This window comes from Marmota monax, unplaced genomic scaffold, assembly GCF_021218885.2.
Source record: "Marmota monax isolate L192 unplaced genomic scaffold, Marmota_monax_Labrador192_F-V1.1 WCK01_AAM20220418_F8-fsc00013, whole genome shotgun sequence".
Taxonomy (NCBI): Eukaryota; Metazoa; Chordata; class Mammalia; order Rodentia; family Sciuridae; genus Marmota; species Marmota monax.
In genome coordinates, this window is record NW_026692202.1 from 23879045 (window position 1) to 23896495 (window position 17451).

General features: G+C 36.8%; 2 protein-coding genes across 3 annotated transcripts in view; both read right to left on the minus strand.

The window, feature by feature from the left end:
- Window positions 1-11627, minus strand: part of LOC124084661 (cytochrome b5 reductase 4) — an 85947-nt gene extending 74320 nt beyond the window's left edge. For both annotated transcript variants that reach the window (XM_046431995.2, XM_046431987.2), the window contains exons 1-2: window positions 11417-11627; window positions 6161-6314 (exon numbers count right to left, since the gene is read on the minus strand). In XM_046431995.2, the coding sequence (XP_046287951.1) occupies window positions 6161-6314; window positions 11417-11530 (268 nt within the window). In that variant the 5' untranslated portion in view covers window positions 11531-11627. The remainder of the gene's footprint in view (window positions 1-6160; window positions 6315-11416) is intronic.
- Window positions 11628-12836: 1209 nt separating this feature from the next.
- Ripply2 (ripply transcriptional repressor 2) lies at window positions 12837-16744 on the minus strand (the record flags this gene model as incomplete). The annotated part of the gene is made up of 3 exons (XM_058574971.1): window positions 12837-13106; window positions 16118-16182; window positions 16511-16744. Coding segments are annotated over 3 exons (447 nt in total), but the record flags the coding sequence as incomplete, so codon positions are not given.
- Between the last annotated feature and the right edge of the window lie 707 nt (window positions 16745-17451).

The window sequence follows — 17451 nt, forward strand, 5'->3', positions numbered from 1 at the left end:
TCAGACCACACACCCATTAATAATTTTTCATTTCTTCTTTGTTCTTTTTTGTAAGTCAGAGAGTCTCACAGATTAGTATAGAGACTCCTGAGGGAGCTCAAGACACTTTTGGTGGTCCAAGACCAAAAATTTTTCACAGTGAGACTAAAATGTTATGCCTTTTTAAATTCACATTCTTTCACAAATGTAGGGTTTTCTAGAGACTACAAAACGTGTGATGTAAGACTGGATGCAGAAGGTAACATGATAATACACTTATCATCTACTGACACACAACATGGTTATTTACCAAAATGTAAAATAATACCACTATTCTGTTTTTCTGATTTAAAAAGTAGATATTTTTCATAAACGTAAGTACTATAAAAGATAACATATAGTGAATTTATGTGTTAGTCAGTTTTTTGTTGCTGTTACCATAATACCTGACAAGAACAACTTAGAGGGGGAAAAGTTTATTTGGGACTCATGGTTTCAGAGGCTCAATCCATGGATGGCCAACTCTATTGCCTAACGTGAGGTAGAACATCTTGGTGGAAGGGCATGGTAGAAGAAAGGTGTTCAGTTCATGGCACCTGGGAAAAAGAGAGAGAGAGAAGGGGGCCAGGGACAGATGTGGTCCAGGCCACAGCTCCACAGACCTACACAGACACCCAGTACAGCAGTAACTATTATTCAAATTATTAGTCTATCAAATGGATTAATCCACTGATGAGGTTATAGCTCTCAATGTAATCACTTCCTAAAAGCCCCACCTTTGAACCTCGCTGTATTGGGGACTATATTTTTAAAACAAGAGTTTTTCAGGGGACATTAAAGATCCAAACCATAATAATTTTATTTTATTTTAAAATTAATATTAAAATATTCTTTAGGTTTCTTAATTTTAATTTCTAAGAGGCAAATATCAATTAAGATCATCATACAAAGCCCTTTGGGGATTCATGATAATTTTTTACATAATAAAGGGATCTTAAGACCAAAAAGTTTGAGGATCACTGCTATAAGCAAAATTAGTAATTTTGTAATCAGATTAAAAAATAATTTTTAGTTTTAAAATTCAAATATTTAACTCTAAAGTCCCATATTATATCCCATCAACAAAATTTATCTTAAGCCTATCATGTATGTACCAAGAATTATGTCACCATATTGTATTACTCCTATTTATTTAAATTATTCACCACTGTTCATGTTGTTGACTTCAAAATAAATGAGGAGGGAGAAGATATGTTCATAAGGTAAAATCATGGTATATTTCACTGTATTCAAATGTACAGCTTGATTTTTTTGTAAGTACTGTGACTACTTTGCCATCTTGTGTTCAGTAAAGAAATTGCACATTATTTTCATTATGTCTACCGATATTTATCTAATTACAACAATTGCTCAGAAAAATCTGCAACTATAACTGCAGATTTTTAATTCTCTCCCTCAATTCTGCTAATGTTTGCTTTATATATTTTGAAGCTCTGTTGACACATAAAAACACTAAGAACTCTTTTCATCATTACAAAACTTCCATATTTGTTAAAATTCTTGTCCTTGGTAATACTTTTTATCTGATATTAATATAATCCAACCAGTAAGGTCAAATCAAACTTTTACTTCCTGTCTAGATAATATACATTTTTCTACACATTTTGTTTCAACTTATCTGTAACTTTCAACTTAATCTGTAAGTTATCTGTATCTCTAAAGTATACCTCTTTTTTTAAATTTTTTTTTTTTTTAGGTGGACACAACATCTTTATTTTATTTTTATGTGGTGCTGAGAATCGAACCCTGTGCCTCATGCATGCTAGGCAAGCGCGCTACCACTTGAGCCACATCCTCAGCCCTAAAGTATATCTCTTATAGACATTATGTAGACAGGTCCTGATAACATGAACAGACACCCACGCAACATAGACAATCTCTACCTTTTAATTAAAGCGCTTGGTCCATTTACATGTAGATTAACTATTATAGATGAATTTGAATCTACCTTTTTATTAATTCCCCAGACACGAAATTTTCTGTCTCTGTTCCTCTCCCTTCCTTATTTTAAGTTAACCAATTTTCTATAGAATTTAATTTAGCCTTATCTCTTTGCATTATTTTTAATAACTGTTTTGAAAATCACAGTATATATCCATAACTTTTACTTGCTTACTTATGAATTAATATTATACCTCTTCATGTGTAAATTCATGTTTACTGCTCTCTATCCCCTGTTCTTTTTTTTTTTTTTTTTAGTTGTAGATGAATACAATGCCTTTATTTATTTACTTATTTATATTACGTGTGCTGAAGATTGAACCCAGTGCCTCACACGTGCTAGGCAAGCGCTATACCACTGAGCCAAAACCTCAGCCCTATCGCCTATTCTTTTTTTTTTTTCCTGCAATATGGAAAAAATATGCTTTGCCCAATTTCCCCAGACATGAATCATTACCATTCAGGAACTAGCCAGCAATGCCTCTTGCAGACCCCTTGCAGAGTTCTAAAGACAAACCAGAGCCCAAAAATTCTTTCTTCCCTTAAACCCACCCATATCATTATTTACAGAATTCACTTTTACACTGGTATCAAAAAATTATACTAAAAATTTATCACTAAACTAACTTTATTATATTTTTTCCCTCTTAAATTTCTTTGCTAAATATCTTCCCTGTCCTGGTGACTTCTGCTTCTTATGTAAGACCACAATACAATGTTATAACTTTTGCTTTAAACAGTCATGTATTCTTTAATAGTGAAGAAAGTAAAATGTAATCTTTTCTCTTATGCAAACACTGTTTTAGTCAACTTTTTCACTGCTGAGATGAAATGACCCCACCAAGCACAACTGTTGAGAAGGAAGAATTTATTTGAGGGCTCATGGTTTCAGAGGTCTCAGTTCATAGATAGCTGGCTCCATTCCTCAGGGCTTGAGGTAAGACAGACGTTAACAACATGGAAGAAGAGTGTGGCAAAGGGAACCAGCTCATATGACGATCAGAAAGCAGAGAGAGACTCCACTGGTCAGATACAAATATACCCAAAGCCATGCCTCAATTCCCACCTCCTCCAGCCACACCATACTACTTCAGTTACCACTCTGTTAATCACTATCATGGGATTAAATCACTGATTGGGTTAAGACTCTTAAAACCTGATCCTTTCTCTTCTGAACTTTCTTGTACTGTTTCAAGTGAGCTTTTGGGGGACATCTCACATCCAAACCATAACAAATACCATTTCCTGACTTCTTGAGCTGGAAGTCAGAAATCACTATCTTTCGAACTGATGAACTCCTTTTAGCATTTCTTATAGTGCAAGTTAGCTGGTAATAAATTCTCAGTTTAAAAAGTTCTTATTTCAATTTAGCCTCAAAAAGAATTCTGTATCTTTGTGAACATAAAATTCAGAGTTGATGGTAGCATATTTTTCCTCAGCAGTCATTTTATTGTTTCTTGGTATGTTTTCTCTGACTACTTTCAAGATTTTCTCTTTATCTTTGACTTTCAGCAAATGGATGTGCCTAGATGTGGTTTGCTTTCTATTGACCATGTTTGGATTTTCTAAGCTTCTAAATTCACAATTATATGTATTTCTTCAAATTTGTGAAATATTTCGCCTCTATTCTTCAAATATTTTTCTCATTCTTTTCCTCCTCCTGGAATTCTATACATATATATTAGACATTTTTATCTTCTCTGATAAGTCTCTGAGACTGTCTAATTGTGTTCCTCTCTGTTCTTCAGATTGGATAATCCTACTATCTATCTGCAAATTCACTAAATCCTCCTTATATCACCTCCAAACTACTATAAAACCAAATATCAAATTTTTTAAAAAATTTCATATATGCTAATTTTTGGTTCTAGATGTTCATTTTTTATAATTGCTATTTCTCTGAGATATCCTATTTATTCATTTTATACATACATTCTTTTACTTCTTTGTATACTTATAATACGTACTTTAAAATTCTTGTGAATTAAATTCAAACACCTGGATCATCTCCAGTATGCCTTTTCTCTTCAATGTGTTTAGTAACTTTGGATAAGGTAGTAGAAACTCTAGATTCTGTTATATTCCTCCAACAAATTTTGTTTTAGTAGGCAATTGACTAGACCCAAACTCAAACACTTTCCCATTTGGGAAATTGAAAATTTAAAGCTTTCTTCAATGTTTTAGTTTTGGGGGTACTTATAGTCTGTCATATATGCAAGAAATAGTTTATATTCTTCTCTGGATCCTTCTTTCTTTGAATTTTCTCCTTCACTTTCTACTTATTGCAAATACCCCAATCTCTGTCTTCTAGTTCTTTAAGCCAGTAGGGGTGCCAGTCTCCATCTGAGTTTTATCTACATTTCATGGCATTAACATTTCAGACTTAACCTCTAATTAAATGCCATAAGAAACAGGAAACTTACCCAGGGACATTCCCTTCTACTAAATACAAATGGCCCTTGTCCTCTAGTTTCTGTCCACTTTCGGTTGCTCACCAGGTCTTTAGATAAATTTTTCTTTTTATATTTTGTCCTGAGGTTGCTGGAGTATTGGTCCAATAGAAGCTAATCAGCTATAACTAAATATAACTCTGCATGTTATTTTAGAAAAACAGTATAACTTTTGCCAATTTCAATGGAAACATAAGGAAAAGAAACTAGTGAAAAATAAATGGATTTCTCAAGAATTTAAAGTAATTTTAAAGAAAAATAACTAAGGGGGTACATTTGTGAAAGTTACAGGGTGGTAGACTATCTTAGGACTTCTGGATTTAAAAGCATTCATTTATTTCCCATACTCCTGAAAACTTTCTAAAATAAATGTTAGGGATAAATAAGATGTAAATCCACAGAGACATAGAAGTCAGAAAATGAAATGACAGCAATGAAGTTTTGGAAGCCTAAGAGTCAAATGGATAAGTGATAACATACTTCACAGAATGAAATAAAAGGTGAAAATAAAAACCTGTGGTAAATTGTAAGGGAATTCATGAAAAAGGCAACTTACTCAACAGAACCGCCACAATTTTTAAAAATTATAACAGCTATGAAGAAAAGGACAATTACATTTAGTCACAAATTTTCTTTTACTTTCAGTTGGGATTACATTAGAAATTATTGGTAATCCTTCCCCTTTAAACAGAGGGTATTAGTAGTGTTATGGTTTGGATGTAAAGTGTCCCCCTAAAGTTCACATAAGACAATGCAAGAAGGTTCAGAGGGGAAATGACTGGGTTAAGAGACCCTTTGAGGTAACATACCCCAAAGCCACTCCCTAATTCTCACCTCCTCCAGCCATACCCTACCAGCCTTCCATTACCACTCATGGTCCACATCACTCAGTGGATCATGATGTAAGCTGCTTCCCTCTGCCACACTCTTCCACTGTGATGCTCAGCCTTATCTCAAATTCCTAGGAATGGAGCCAGCCTTCTGTGGACTAGGACCTCTGAAACCATGAGCCCTCAAATAAACTTTTCCTCTCCTAAAATTATTCTGATCCAATCCTTCAGTCAAAACAGTGGAAAATCTGAATAAAACAGTAGATGTTTAGTATGTCTGACTGTCTCAAGAACATCACTGTGGAGACTGGATGTACAGGTTCACTGTATCTATTACTATACTTTTGTCTCTCCTAGACGCCAGATTGTTGGTTACCATGAGTTCTGCTTTCATCAGCTACACCTCTCAGCTCATTTCTTCAACTATTTTGGAATTTCTAAGTTACTATGAGCTAGAAAAAACAGGCAACTAATATTGCCACATACATTAAGTAATAAAATTTGCTGTAAATGAGAACTAAATATTTGGCTTTAATGTAGGCCTTCTGATTTCCTTTAGAGTCTCTGAGACTGTATAAACTGTGTGCTACTGAATAATTTTACCTTTGGCATTAAACTGCCTGGCCAACACTTGTTTCCTTTCAAAGGGAACAGATTATGGGGATGTGAGAGGAGGGCAACAAAGTTTCATTTCAGAAACTTTCTGCATCAAAATGTAAACAGTTTCATAAAGAAAGAACACTGTCTAAGGCCAGAACAATATTATTTATTGCCCAGTATGGGCATATTTTTGTTTTCTAATTCTGAATCTGATCACCAAATAATAAGACTATGTATGATATGTTATAACAAAAGGAAAATCCAGCACATTTTTTAAGTTATTTAATAACTACCACCTACCTCTTATGCATATCCAACAATCTTCTTTTTTGTTATGTTTCTTAAGTTCTTCTTCAGTTACATCAATTAACCTGCCTTTTAATCCTGTTAGGTCCTTTCCACTTTTGGATAGTCGAATCCAATCCATAAGACTTCTGCCTTGTTTTAAAGGTACCTAGAAAAGGAAAAAGGTTGAATTAAATTTGGAATCTTCAAGTTAATTGCTTTCCCTTTGTCCTGAGACTTGTCTTCAGAATACTGCATTACTTTTATTCTCATTAAAAAAAGATAAAAATGAAAATCTAACAATTCTACAAATCCTCATAGCTTTAGGAGGCATCAACATTGTTTTTGCTACATTAGAATTATAAATAGAAAATTATTTAAAATATCTGGGCTATGAATTTTCATCATAATGGTATCACAATATAACAGGAAAAATATTCAATCCAAAGTCAGAAAACATGTCCTTGTCCTGGCTCTGTCACTGATTATGTTAGAACAGCCACTCTCAACCAAAATTTCTTAGCAACCTAAGCATACAATTTGTTTTTTAATCCTTAAGATGAAAAACTTTAACCTCTTCACTTAAAGGAAGCACTTTATGGTTTCTCTGGCATACCCAAATTGTTAGCATCACTACTCTTGCACTTTGGGGCCAGTATTAAGTAAAATAATGTTACTTGAAGATAAGAATTACAATATGCAATAGTCATTCTGATAACTAAGAAATGGCTTCTAAATGATTGACAGGTGTGTTGCCCATATGGTTTAGACTTGCTAGACAAAGAAATGTTACATATGCTAGGCAGGATGGAAGGGGACTGCACAAGATTTCCTCATAATACTTAAAACAGTATGAAATCTAAAATTTATGAATTGTTTATTTCTGCCATTTTCCATTTAATATTTTCAGACTAGAGTTGACTGTGAGTGACTGAAACCACAGAACACAAAACCATGAATAAGAGTAGACTACTATACTTACCATAAGGTCCTTTTAAGAAAACGTCTGCCAATACCTGATTACAGGATTTACTAACAGGATGTTCTGGGGTTTGGTTTGGTTTTTAAAAATACACTTTAAAGTCTTTTAGATGAAAAGCTGCTATGGTCTGAATGTGTTCCCCAAAAAGCACATGTGTAAAATTAATCCCCAAGGCAACTGGATAGGAAGTTGTGGCCTTTGAGTGGTTTTATAAAGTTCATAGGGGCTTCACCTCATAAATGCATTAATGCTGATTATAAAAGGGCTTAAGTAGGAGGCATAACAATACCAGACCTTAAATTATACTACAGCGCTATAGTAACAAAAATAGCATGATACTGGCAGCAAAACAGACATGAAAACCAATGGAACAAATAGAAGATACAGAAACAAACTCACCTAAATATAGTTATCTTATACTAGACAAAGGTGCCATAAACATATATTGTAGAAAAGATAGCCTCTTCAACAAATGTGCTGGGAAAATTGGAAATCCATATGTAGCAGAAGAAAATCTTAACTTCTGTCTCTTACCCTGAACAAAACTCAATTCAAGGATCTAGGTATTAGAAGAGAAACTCTGTGTCTACTAGAAGCAAATGTAGGCCCAACACTCGATCATGTTAGCTTAGGAGCTAACAGGCTCAACAAGACTCTTAAAGCGCAAGAAGTAAAATCAAGAATCGATAAATGCGATAGTATCAAACTAAAAACCTTCTTCACATTAAAGGAAACAATCAAGAGAATAAAGAGAGAGCCTACAGAATGGGAGAAAATCTTTGCCATCTGCACCTCAGAGCATTAATCTCCAGGATATATAAAGAACTCAAAAACACCACCAAGAAAACAATTGACCCAATCAATAAATGGGAAAAGGAACTGAACAGACACTTCACAGAAGAAATACAAATGACCAACAAATATATGGTGACACAGTTACATCAATGCTTATAGCAGTTCAATTTACAATAGCTAAACTATGGAACCAAAGTAGATGCCCTTCAACAGATGAATGGATAAAGAAAATGTGGTATATGTACACCATGGAATAATACTCAGCCATAAAAAAGAATGACTTTATGACATTTGCTGGTAAATGTATAGATCTGGAGACGATCAGGCTACATGAAATAAGTCAATCCCAAAAAATCAAAGTTTGAATGTTCTCTCTGATATGTGGATGATAACACACAACAAGGAGGGGAGGGAAAGAATAGAAATACAGGGGATTAGACAAAGGGCTATGAAGGGAAGGGAGCGGGGAAAGGAAAGACAGTGGAATGAACCTGACATTTTTTTCCTGTGTACATATATGAATACATCACAGTGAATCTCCACATCATTACATCCAAAAAACTGGGATCCTAACTAGAATAAGACATACTCCATGTTTGTATAAATATGTCAAAATAAACTCTACCAAAAAAAAAAAAAAAAGGATGGCTTAAGGCTGCTCTCTTACTCTCTATGACTTCCACAATGTTCCACCAAAGGCTCTTTCTAGATGCAGGCCCTTGACCTTAGACTTTTCAGTCTCCAAAACTGCAACAAATCAATCCCTGTTCTTTACCAATTATCCAGGCTTAAGTATTGAGTAATATATAGAAATGTTATTAATATTTCAATCAGTTAAGACAACCTAGTGAAAATTTTTTCTGTAACATGGCTACTATTTATATTTAGTATGTAACATAGTACCAGAAAAAATGTTTAATGCAAAAGCAGGCACCTTCAAGTTTTTACACCTCACTTTCCTGAATCATACTTATTCCATGTACCGATTTATCCCCAAAATAAACAAATTAATAGATCTGTGGTACATTTCCAATTTCACATTTCACCCTGAATTTTAAATCTATATTGTCCCATTCTGACTGTCTGTGAAATTCTCCAGGTTTCTTGATCCCAATCTTATAATTTATTCATTTGAAATGATTTTTTTCCTATCCCAAACCAAAACCACTGGTTTCTCTCCATTCCATAATCCCCAGGGTAGTTAATTTTTAGAAATGCAAGTCAAATTATGTACCCTCCCTCCTTCAGCGGCTCCTCATGTTACCTTATAATAATGTCTCCAAATTCCCTAGTGCTTTACCAGATCCTTCATAATATGGTCATAATTTGTTTCAAAAGATCAATGATTTAATTTTCATTTCTTTCCATTATATGCTTTAGCCAAATGGGAATTGATTCCTTGATTACTACCAAGTACTCGCTCTCAAGGGTTGCTTTTTCTTCCTAGATTTGCCCCACCCCCACCCCCCAGAAGTCTCTGGAAGGCTTCTCTGATTCAGGCTACTTTTTGATCATAACACACTACTGTAGTATTTATGGTATTATATATGACTGTTTATTAATCTTTGCCACCTATGAGACTACTTGAAATCAGAGGTCACATCTCTACTAAGTAGTATATAAATACTGGTTTATGAGTTATTAGTAGAAATAATAATAGCCATCACATATTGAATGCATTCTCTATGTCAAATTCAAATCTGTGAGGTTTGAATAAAACCCTAGGGTAAACAACCTTTACTGAGTGCTTACCAAAGCTGTGCTAAGAAAAAACATTATCTTACTTAATCCTATGAATAATCCGATAAAATTGGTTATTTTCAGTTATACCCAAGGAAACAAATTCAGAGATTAAGTGATGGATTTGGGAAAAGAATCCATGTCTTTCTCACTTCAAAATCTACACTTTTTTTAACAATTATGATATACAACGTCACCAACTAGGTTTCATTTCCTTCAATCTATATTTGTCTCATCCAAAGTCAGTTTCCAACATGGTCAAGATTATCTTGTTTCACACACACACCAAAAAAAAAGAAAAGAAAGAATCTTAATTTATTTTGAATTGCACAATAATATTATTTGTTTTCTTTATGGATTCAAAGACTCACATTTGCCATCACCCTCTGTGTAACTTTTTGTCTTTGCCTCTAAGCTTTTCCTTTAGATGGATGTTGAGAACAAGGATGGAAGTTTTAGTGGAGAGAGGCCACAACTCATAATCTAATTCTGGAAAGGCTACACTATAATCCAGTGAGTATTTAGTTTAAGGAGAGAAAGAGGTCAAGGGAGGAAGGGACACATGATTGGGTGGCTGTTAATAGATGTACAGAGCAATAAATGAAATATCACAGACAAAATCACATCACAAGACTATATGCTCCAAGGCAACATTTCTTAACCATTTTCCTTTCTGTGAAATGGAAATACTGAAAGCTTCCATTTCAAGGGTCGTTATGAAGATTAAACAAGGTAATACAGGAAAAACACTCAAAACATATATGGCCATGAAGCATTTAATAAATCTCAGTATTGGTATTATAATTGGGGATACAGACCTCTGAGAAGCACGCGAAAAATACAGATTCCTGAACCCATGTTTTAGTCTTAAGTCAGAATTTCAGGTATAACTAGATAAAAATAAGGAAAGTCAGTGAAAGTCCTAAATGATGCTAAGACTCAAGAGTCCAGAAATGAAAAGAAAAAGGAGTATCCTAAATAGTTGGAATTCTCAAAAACAAAACATGAGGAAGTGGCTACAGAACAAAGCATTAGCAAATAAGAGAAGCAAGCAGCATTCAGGTTTAAGTGAACAGGGGTCACACTTTTTACTATATTTTGCAAATATAAAATGTATTTGCATCCCACCTGTTGCTAAACATAACTATGCTTAACAAATACTCTAGCATTAGTTACATTAGCTCCGAAGTCAGCAAGTGATGTCAGTACAAAAGGCATGTTGAAACAATCAGATACCTGAGAGAAAGGCAGTATGATTTGGAGAGAAGTGTCCATAAACCTGAATGGAGGTTTGTGGACATTAGTCTTAGCTTCTCAAATATTCCCTAGCTCCAAAAATCCCCACCGCTGCAGACTGTCTCTAGTCGTCACTGTTTAGTCCTTCCCTCCTGCAAGAGAACCCACAACACTCACAACTCCTTCGGACAATGAAGAAGAGATCAGAGAGGACAGGTTGAAGGGAGGGAAGACAATATTAAGTACCCAAAATAAGGCAAGCATGGTGAGTGGTCCTGTCCCAGAGATCTGAAATTAATCCAGGGGAAAGGACCTAAAGGAAGGGGACTAACAGCGGGAAAGAAGGACTAGCGGGTGAGAGGAAGGGAATGAGAGTTCCAGGACTGATGACCAGCAAGGGCTGAAGGGAACGAAGGCTCCAGAGGCGGACAGGCGGTGAGGGCAAAAACAGACTGTACTGAAGAGCGAAACGCAGGCGGGAGGCGAGCTCTGGGAGCCACCAAGTGTCACTGGCTTACCTTGCTACGCCCCCCTGAGGCGACGCGCTGCTGAGAGCTGGGGGCCGGGAAAGACTGAGAAGGGACGTTTAGCATCCTGGATCCCTGGCCCGGGCTCTGCCCGGAGTCGCTCATTCGGCTGGACCCCTCTCAGACCAGATTCTCCCGCTCCGGCTCTGCGGCCGGGCAGAGGCCGAGCCCCCGACCCACTTCCGGGGTCTCCAGGGGTGAAGCACGCCATGACGCAGAACGTTAGCGGAGGGCGGAGCCAATGGAGAGAGCGCCGGCGGGGCGGCAAGAGGGGGAAAGTACGCATGCTCAGTGGGTCCGGCCGACTAAACTTCAGCACTGGATGGAGGTGACAGCTATTTCGCGGAAAGATCAGAGAGTGAAGCTGTTCCTCAGCCCTGGTGCTGATCGAATCCGAGAATATATTATTGTAAAGTCTTGTTAACCCAGAACATCACTGTCTGTTCGTTGATAAGCGGTACGATTGTACTACCTGAAATATGGACTAAAATAACACTATTACAGCATTCTGATTTCTTTGAAATTCTCTCCTGTGAAACACCAGGCTGTACAGTAAGAAGAATCTCACAACTACCTCTGATCTTCGCCTTTACCTGCTATCATCCTGGAATATTACAGAGATATGTTTACTTGTAATTACATTGTTTATTGTGAGATTGGGTATGAACTAAAAAGGACTTCTTGACCACAGTTTACTATATTACCGTAATCCGGCAAATTTCTCCTGTTTTCTCTCTCATTAAGAAAATTGATAATGTGAATAACGTTTCATATCTACCAAATAGCTCCCCTTTGGACAAAAAAAAAAAAAGATCAATACTTTTCCATTCTGGTCTTTAGTCTCCAGTTTTTTAGGTTTCAGGTAAATCATCCCCATTTAAGCAGTTTGTTTTAATTATAACTATCCCTTAATGTAGTACAATAAATAATGGACACCCCACACTATTTTACTACTAGATTTAAGAAGAGCAGACAAGAATTATTATCATTATTTCTTTATAATTCCTAAAAGTTTCAGAGTCCTACTACTGACTTCCTTTCCAATTGTAGAATAATGATTTTAAAGTATTTTTCACTATCTGCTAGCAGACACATAATAATAAAAATGTGTGCTTGGTAACAAAGTGATATTCTTCATTATCTAATAAAATAATGTTATCTGTAATTACAACATTCCAGTGAGGTCAGTACAAAATACTAGATGTTACAACATCTAGTATTCAGAGATTACATATTGTCATTCTTTGCAAAATTATACATACAGGTAAATGTGTAATTTAATGAAAAGACCGAAAATATCTCTGTAAGCCCCAAATAGTTATAATATAATCAAGACATTTGTAAATGGCATTTATTTTAAATTTCAACATTTAATTCTAATGAAGGGATAAAAAAGTCAATACTGCCATAGTATTTATATAATATTTCCTTTTATTAATAAATTATATACAAATAAATTAGTTTAAAAGATTATGATACATTTATACACCAAAGCCCATGAGCTTTGAATATCATCAAAAGTAACTAATTAGATTAATTTTCACAGGTCAGCTGCTCAATTTCATCTTCACTATCGGAATCTTCATAAAATGAAATTGTCGCTTGAATTGGAAAAATTTTCAGAAGAGCTTCTGCTTCTTGATATAAGTAATCATAACACTTTGATTTTGGCCAAAATAGCCTGAAAGAAGCAGACAACATAGTATGCTTTATTTTGTTCACATTCAGAATCCTCATACTTATGAAAACACCAAATTTCAAGAGCACTATACCCTTTGCAATAGATGTATGCATTTAGGTACAGCCTTAAGATAGTTTTAAAATGCTACTATCACAGTTTTCATAGAGTCTATTTGCCAATAATTAATGGCTAATTATTTTAAATATCTATCCAAACTATAAAATAGATCAAACAAATTTATATAAACCCTACATAAGCATAAAATCAATATTTAGCTTACTTCTAGTCTCTACATTCCTTAAGGGGAAAAAAATGAATTCTACCACTACAATACCAATTCCAGTGATAATCAACTTTATAAAAATGACAAATATTATGCAAGGTGTCCATCATCTACTGCCTTCTTTAAAACTCACAGGTTTAACTATTAGTAATAGATGTAGCCAATACACATTTAGAAAGTACCATAACCAATATTTTTAAAAGTTGGTCTATGCATTTACAACTTGAGACATAGAAAGGCTACCTTTGACACAGTCTTGAAATCATCTCTTCTCATTTCCCAATCAATTTGGAACACTATACTGAGATATTGAGAAATGATATAGGTTTCAAACAAATAATTTGCCTGTAAGCACCATTATCTCAGAATTTTTAATATCTGGCAAGTGTTAATATTGCCACTTGGCTTTCTATTGTGTTTTATCCAAGCACAAAAGGAGAAGAGATAAGGCTGAATTACTGACTAGAGCACAGTTATTTTAGTTTAGGATGAATAGCACTGTGTATAAGTGAGTGATTCTAAAAAACAAAGGATTATATTATAATCAGTATTCTCAATTTTAAATTGTGGGAAAAAAGACAATGATGTTTATATATGTTTCTAGCAAAACATTTTTAACGTTTATAATTTTGATGCTTAAATATGTAACTATGGGTTATTCATTCAATAAATATTGGGATGATTCCTTAAAATGCCAACATAATTCATATATCAAAGATGAATAAATCATGACCCCCTACTCTCAGGAATTTGCAATTGAGTGAAAAGATAAATAGTAGTCAAGATATAAATTAATAAAAATAAAATAAACTTAAGAGAAGCATAATTAAATTGTAAAAGAAAGTAATTGCTTATGAAGATAACAGTTTACTTTCTAATATTTAATTGGAATTGCCAAACCTAACAAATGCTGGTTAGTTGTTATCATCATACTCTGCCCAGAATTTCCCATTGTGGACTATTTTTCTTCCAGGGACTCCATATTTTACTGAATTACTCCCTCTTCTGATTCTTCTTACTCCTTTGTGGACTTCTCTTTCTCTATATACTGGTGAGATACAGGCCTTCCCCCAAAGCTTCATTGAGAATGATCAGTTCCCACCCCTCGGTTACCCAGGATGAGCTGAGTACTCACTGTCATGAATTCCCCAACCCTTGATTTACCATAGACTCCCAAGCTTATACTTAATATTTTAACATATATGTAGCTCTCTACCTGATATCTCTATTTTATTGCCCCATAAGCATTTAAATATGACAAATGGAAAGTTGGATACATTACCTTGCACTCCAAATCTGTTCTACGCATTAATTTATTTCTTATTTCTTTCTTTTTTTTTTTTTTTTCTTAGTGCAAGACTCACCTTGTCATCAGAAACTTGGGAGGAATTTTGGCTTTTTACCACTGCTGCACCTATCATATCCAATATATCTTAAAGCCAAACTTTGTCACCTAAGTATTTTCCAAATTCACCCAGACCCATCCTCACTTCCAATGTCTTAGAAAAGCTTATCATCATTTCTTACCTGAACAATTTCAATAGCTTCCAATTACTTTTGGTGTTCTAAATTATATATAATTTCCTTAGTGATTTTTTTTTTGGAAACATAAATCTGACCACACCACTCTATGGTTAAATCCCTTGAGTAATAAGCAAATTCATCTATAGAGTAAACCTATGAGATCTTAACAAAGCTCTGTATCAAGATGTACAAGCTCTGACCTCTGGCTACCCTGCTGGAATGACCACAGCTTCACACACCCAAATTCCATTCTGCCCCCACCTCCCCATCCATCTGGTTAACTTCTTCAAGACTTCAGGCAGTCACAACCTGTGATGCACACCTCCCTGAGCTCACTTAGGCACTTCATGCCCTCTTCGCAACTGTAAAACTGACCAAAATAAACTCCATTAGGACGTTTACAAGGTGCTGTCATTTTTTCCTATGTTCTTCAACAACTGCTAACACATGGTAGAAAATTAATCAGCATGTATTAATTATTATGTGCTATCTATAAACACATACATCCTTTACAAACATCATACATCTCTTCTTTTAACAGCTCTCTGATGAAGGAAAATGGCATAATTATTAACCTTTAGTCTGAATAAGAGCTACAAAGAATCTTACAATAAAGGCCCACTTCCAGGGGCAAGAAATAGTAAATAGTTTCTCCTTGTTATGTTAAATAACTTTTAAGCTCTTTTAGGATTACCCTTAGTAATCTTTAGGATTTTTTTGTTACATTTTTATTTTCTCTCATGTGTCAAGCTTGATTTTCTGTGAAACTGCAATCATTAACTCCATTCTTGCTTCTGGTTTGCAAGAGAATGACCTACCACTCACTTCTGTCTGGTATGAAGTCAATTTCATTCCAACCCTTTGGGATTACAAACAAAACAAAAGCGAAAACCATTTTTAGGCACAAGATGTCACCATTCTACTTTTCCTATACAACACATGTTCTCTTTTTCAACATATTCCTTAAGCATTTACTGAGTATGCACCGATTTAACTGTTCTTTCAGGTGGGGGCGAGCACTCCTACATTTTTCAGTCAGATGAGTAACCCACCTCTGCGAGTGGGATGAACAGAGTAACCTTAAAGATAGATTTTCCAAGAAAGAAAAACTACAGGATCAGCTGCCTAGCTGAGCTGGGTGAAGCCTCCAGCCTCTCCTTGGGGATGGAAAAGCAGGAAATCTTCAGTAGGGCCTGTTACTTACCTGACTGGGTGTGTATACTGGAAAAGCTTTCCTGAGGCTTGAATCATTCCTGGACCATTGGGTATCTGGGGACCAAAGGAGATGATTCGCAGTTACCATCCACCTCCATCTCAAAAATGGAAATGGGCACGCCACAGAGTCTCTCAAGCTTGCAGGAAATGTGCCCCCCCCCCCCCCCACCTCACCCCCAGCTTCTCAGCAGCCGGGCTCCTGGCAGGATCCCTGTGGCCGACACTGGAGAATACACTCGCCTTCCTCAACATTGGCTGGGCCACAGGCAGGCCCAATCTTAAGCGAGGGTGCAGACGGAGGACAGGTGTCCTTCAGGTCCTACGTCTCCAACCCCCTCTCTGCATCCTAGGAGGGGCAACCCGCCACCCAGGGTTCACTCACCGTCTCCGCTGCATAGTGCAGCGTCCCTTCCTCTTTCTCGCCTCTGGCTTTAACCCAAGGTCTCCAAAAGACTGCGGATCTGCTGAATGGGAAGCACAAGCAGCGCAAAGGAAACGTGAGACCGAACCACACTTCGGGAGAAAACACCTCAGCCAACCGGGGGCACCTGGTGTCTTGACCGGGGGCGGAGGGTAGGATCTGGGAAGAGGAGAAGGGAGGGACTAGGAAGAGAGTTCAGGGCCGCGCCGGGGAGTGATACCCGGAGTCCGCGGCCCCGCGTCGCGTCCGGACGTCAGGGACGGCTGGCAGCAGGCGGTGGCGGCGCGCGCGCTCGCAGGCTGCGCTCTCTGCGTTCTCCGCGCTCTCCGCGCTCTCCGCGCTCTCCGCGCTCTCCGCAGTTTCCATGGCGCAGCCCGGATCCGGAGAAGGCAGCTGCCAACTCGTGGGCAATCCTGGCAGCTTCCACCAGGTCTGACCCCCTGGCTTTATATAGCCCTTGCGGCCTGCTGCATATTTAGAAGTTCGCACCCTATCTGCCCCTCTCTCCCCACATAAACAAAAAGGCTGCGCGTGAAGGCGCACCGGGCTGAACTCCGGGTGTGAACGCGTGCAACTCCCAAATGGCCCGAGAAGGGGTTTTGTCAAGCGAGTGTTAATCGCCCCGGACACATGGCCGCGGTGAAAAACAACATTCGCCCGAGCAGCCAATTTCCAAGTGAAGAGGTTAGGAGGGGATAAAATTAAGCGATTCTACACGTTTTGTGTATTTCTGCAAAAAAGCCAAGTGGTTGGTAATTGATCTACTAGTCTCACGGGTTTGGGGCCTTTGGCAAATGCAGCTGGATCTGCGGTCCATGTTCTGAAGGCTGGACATGGACCCAAATGAAAAGGAATGGCTTTAATTCCTATTTCTGCAACAACTGAAGAAAGGTCGGTGGGGG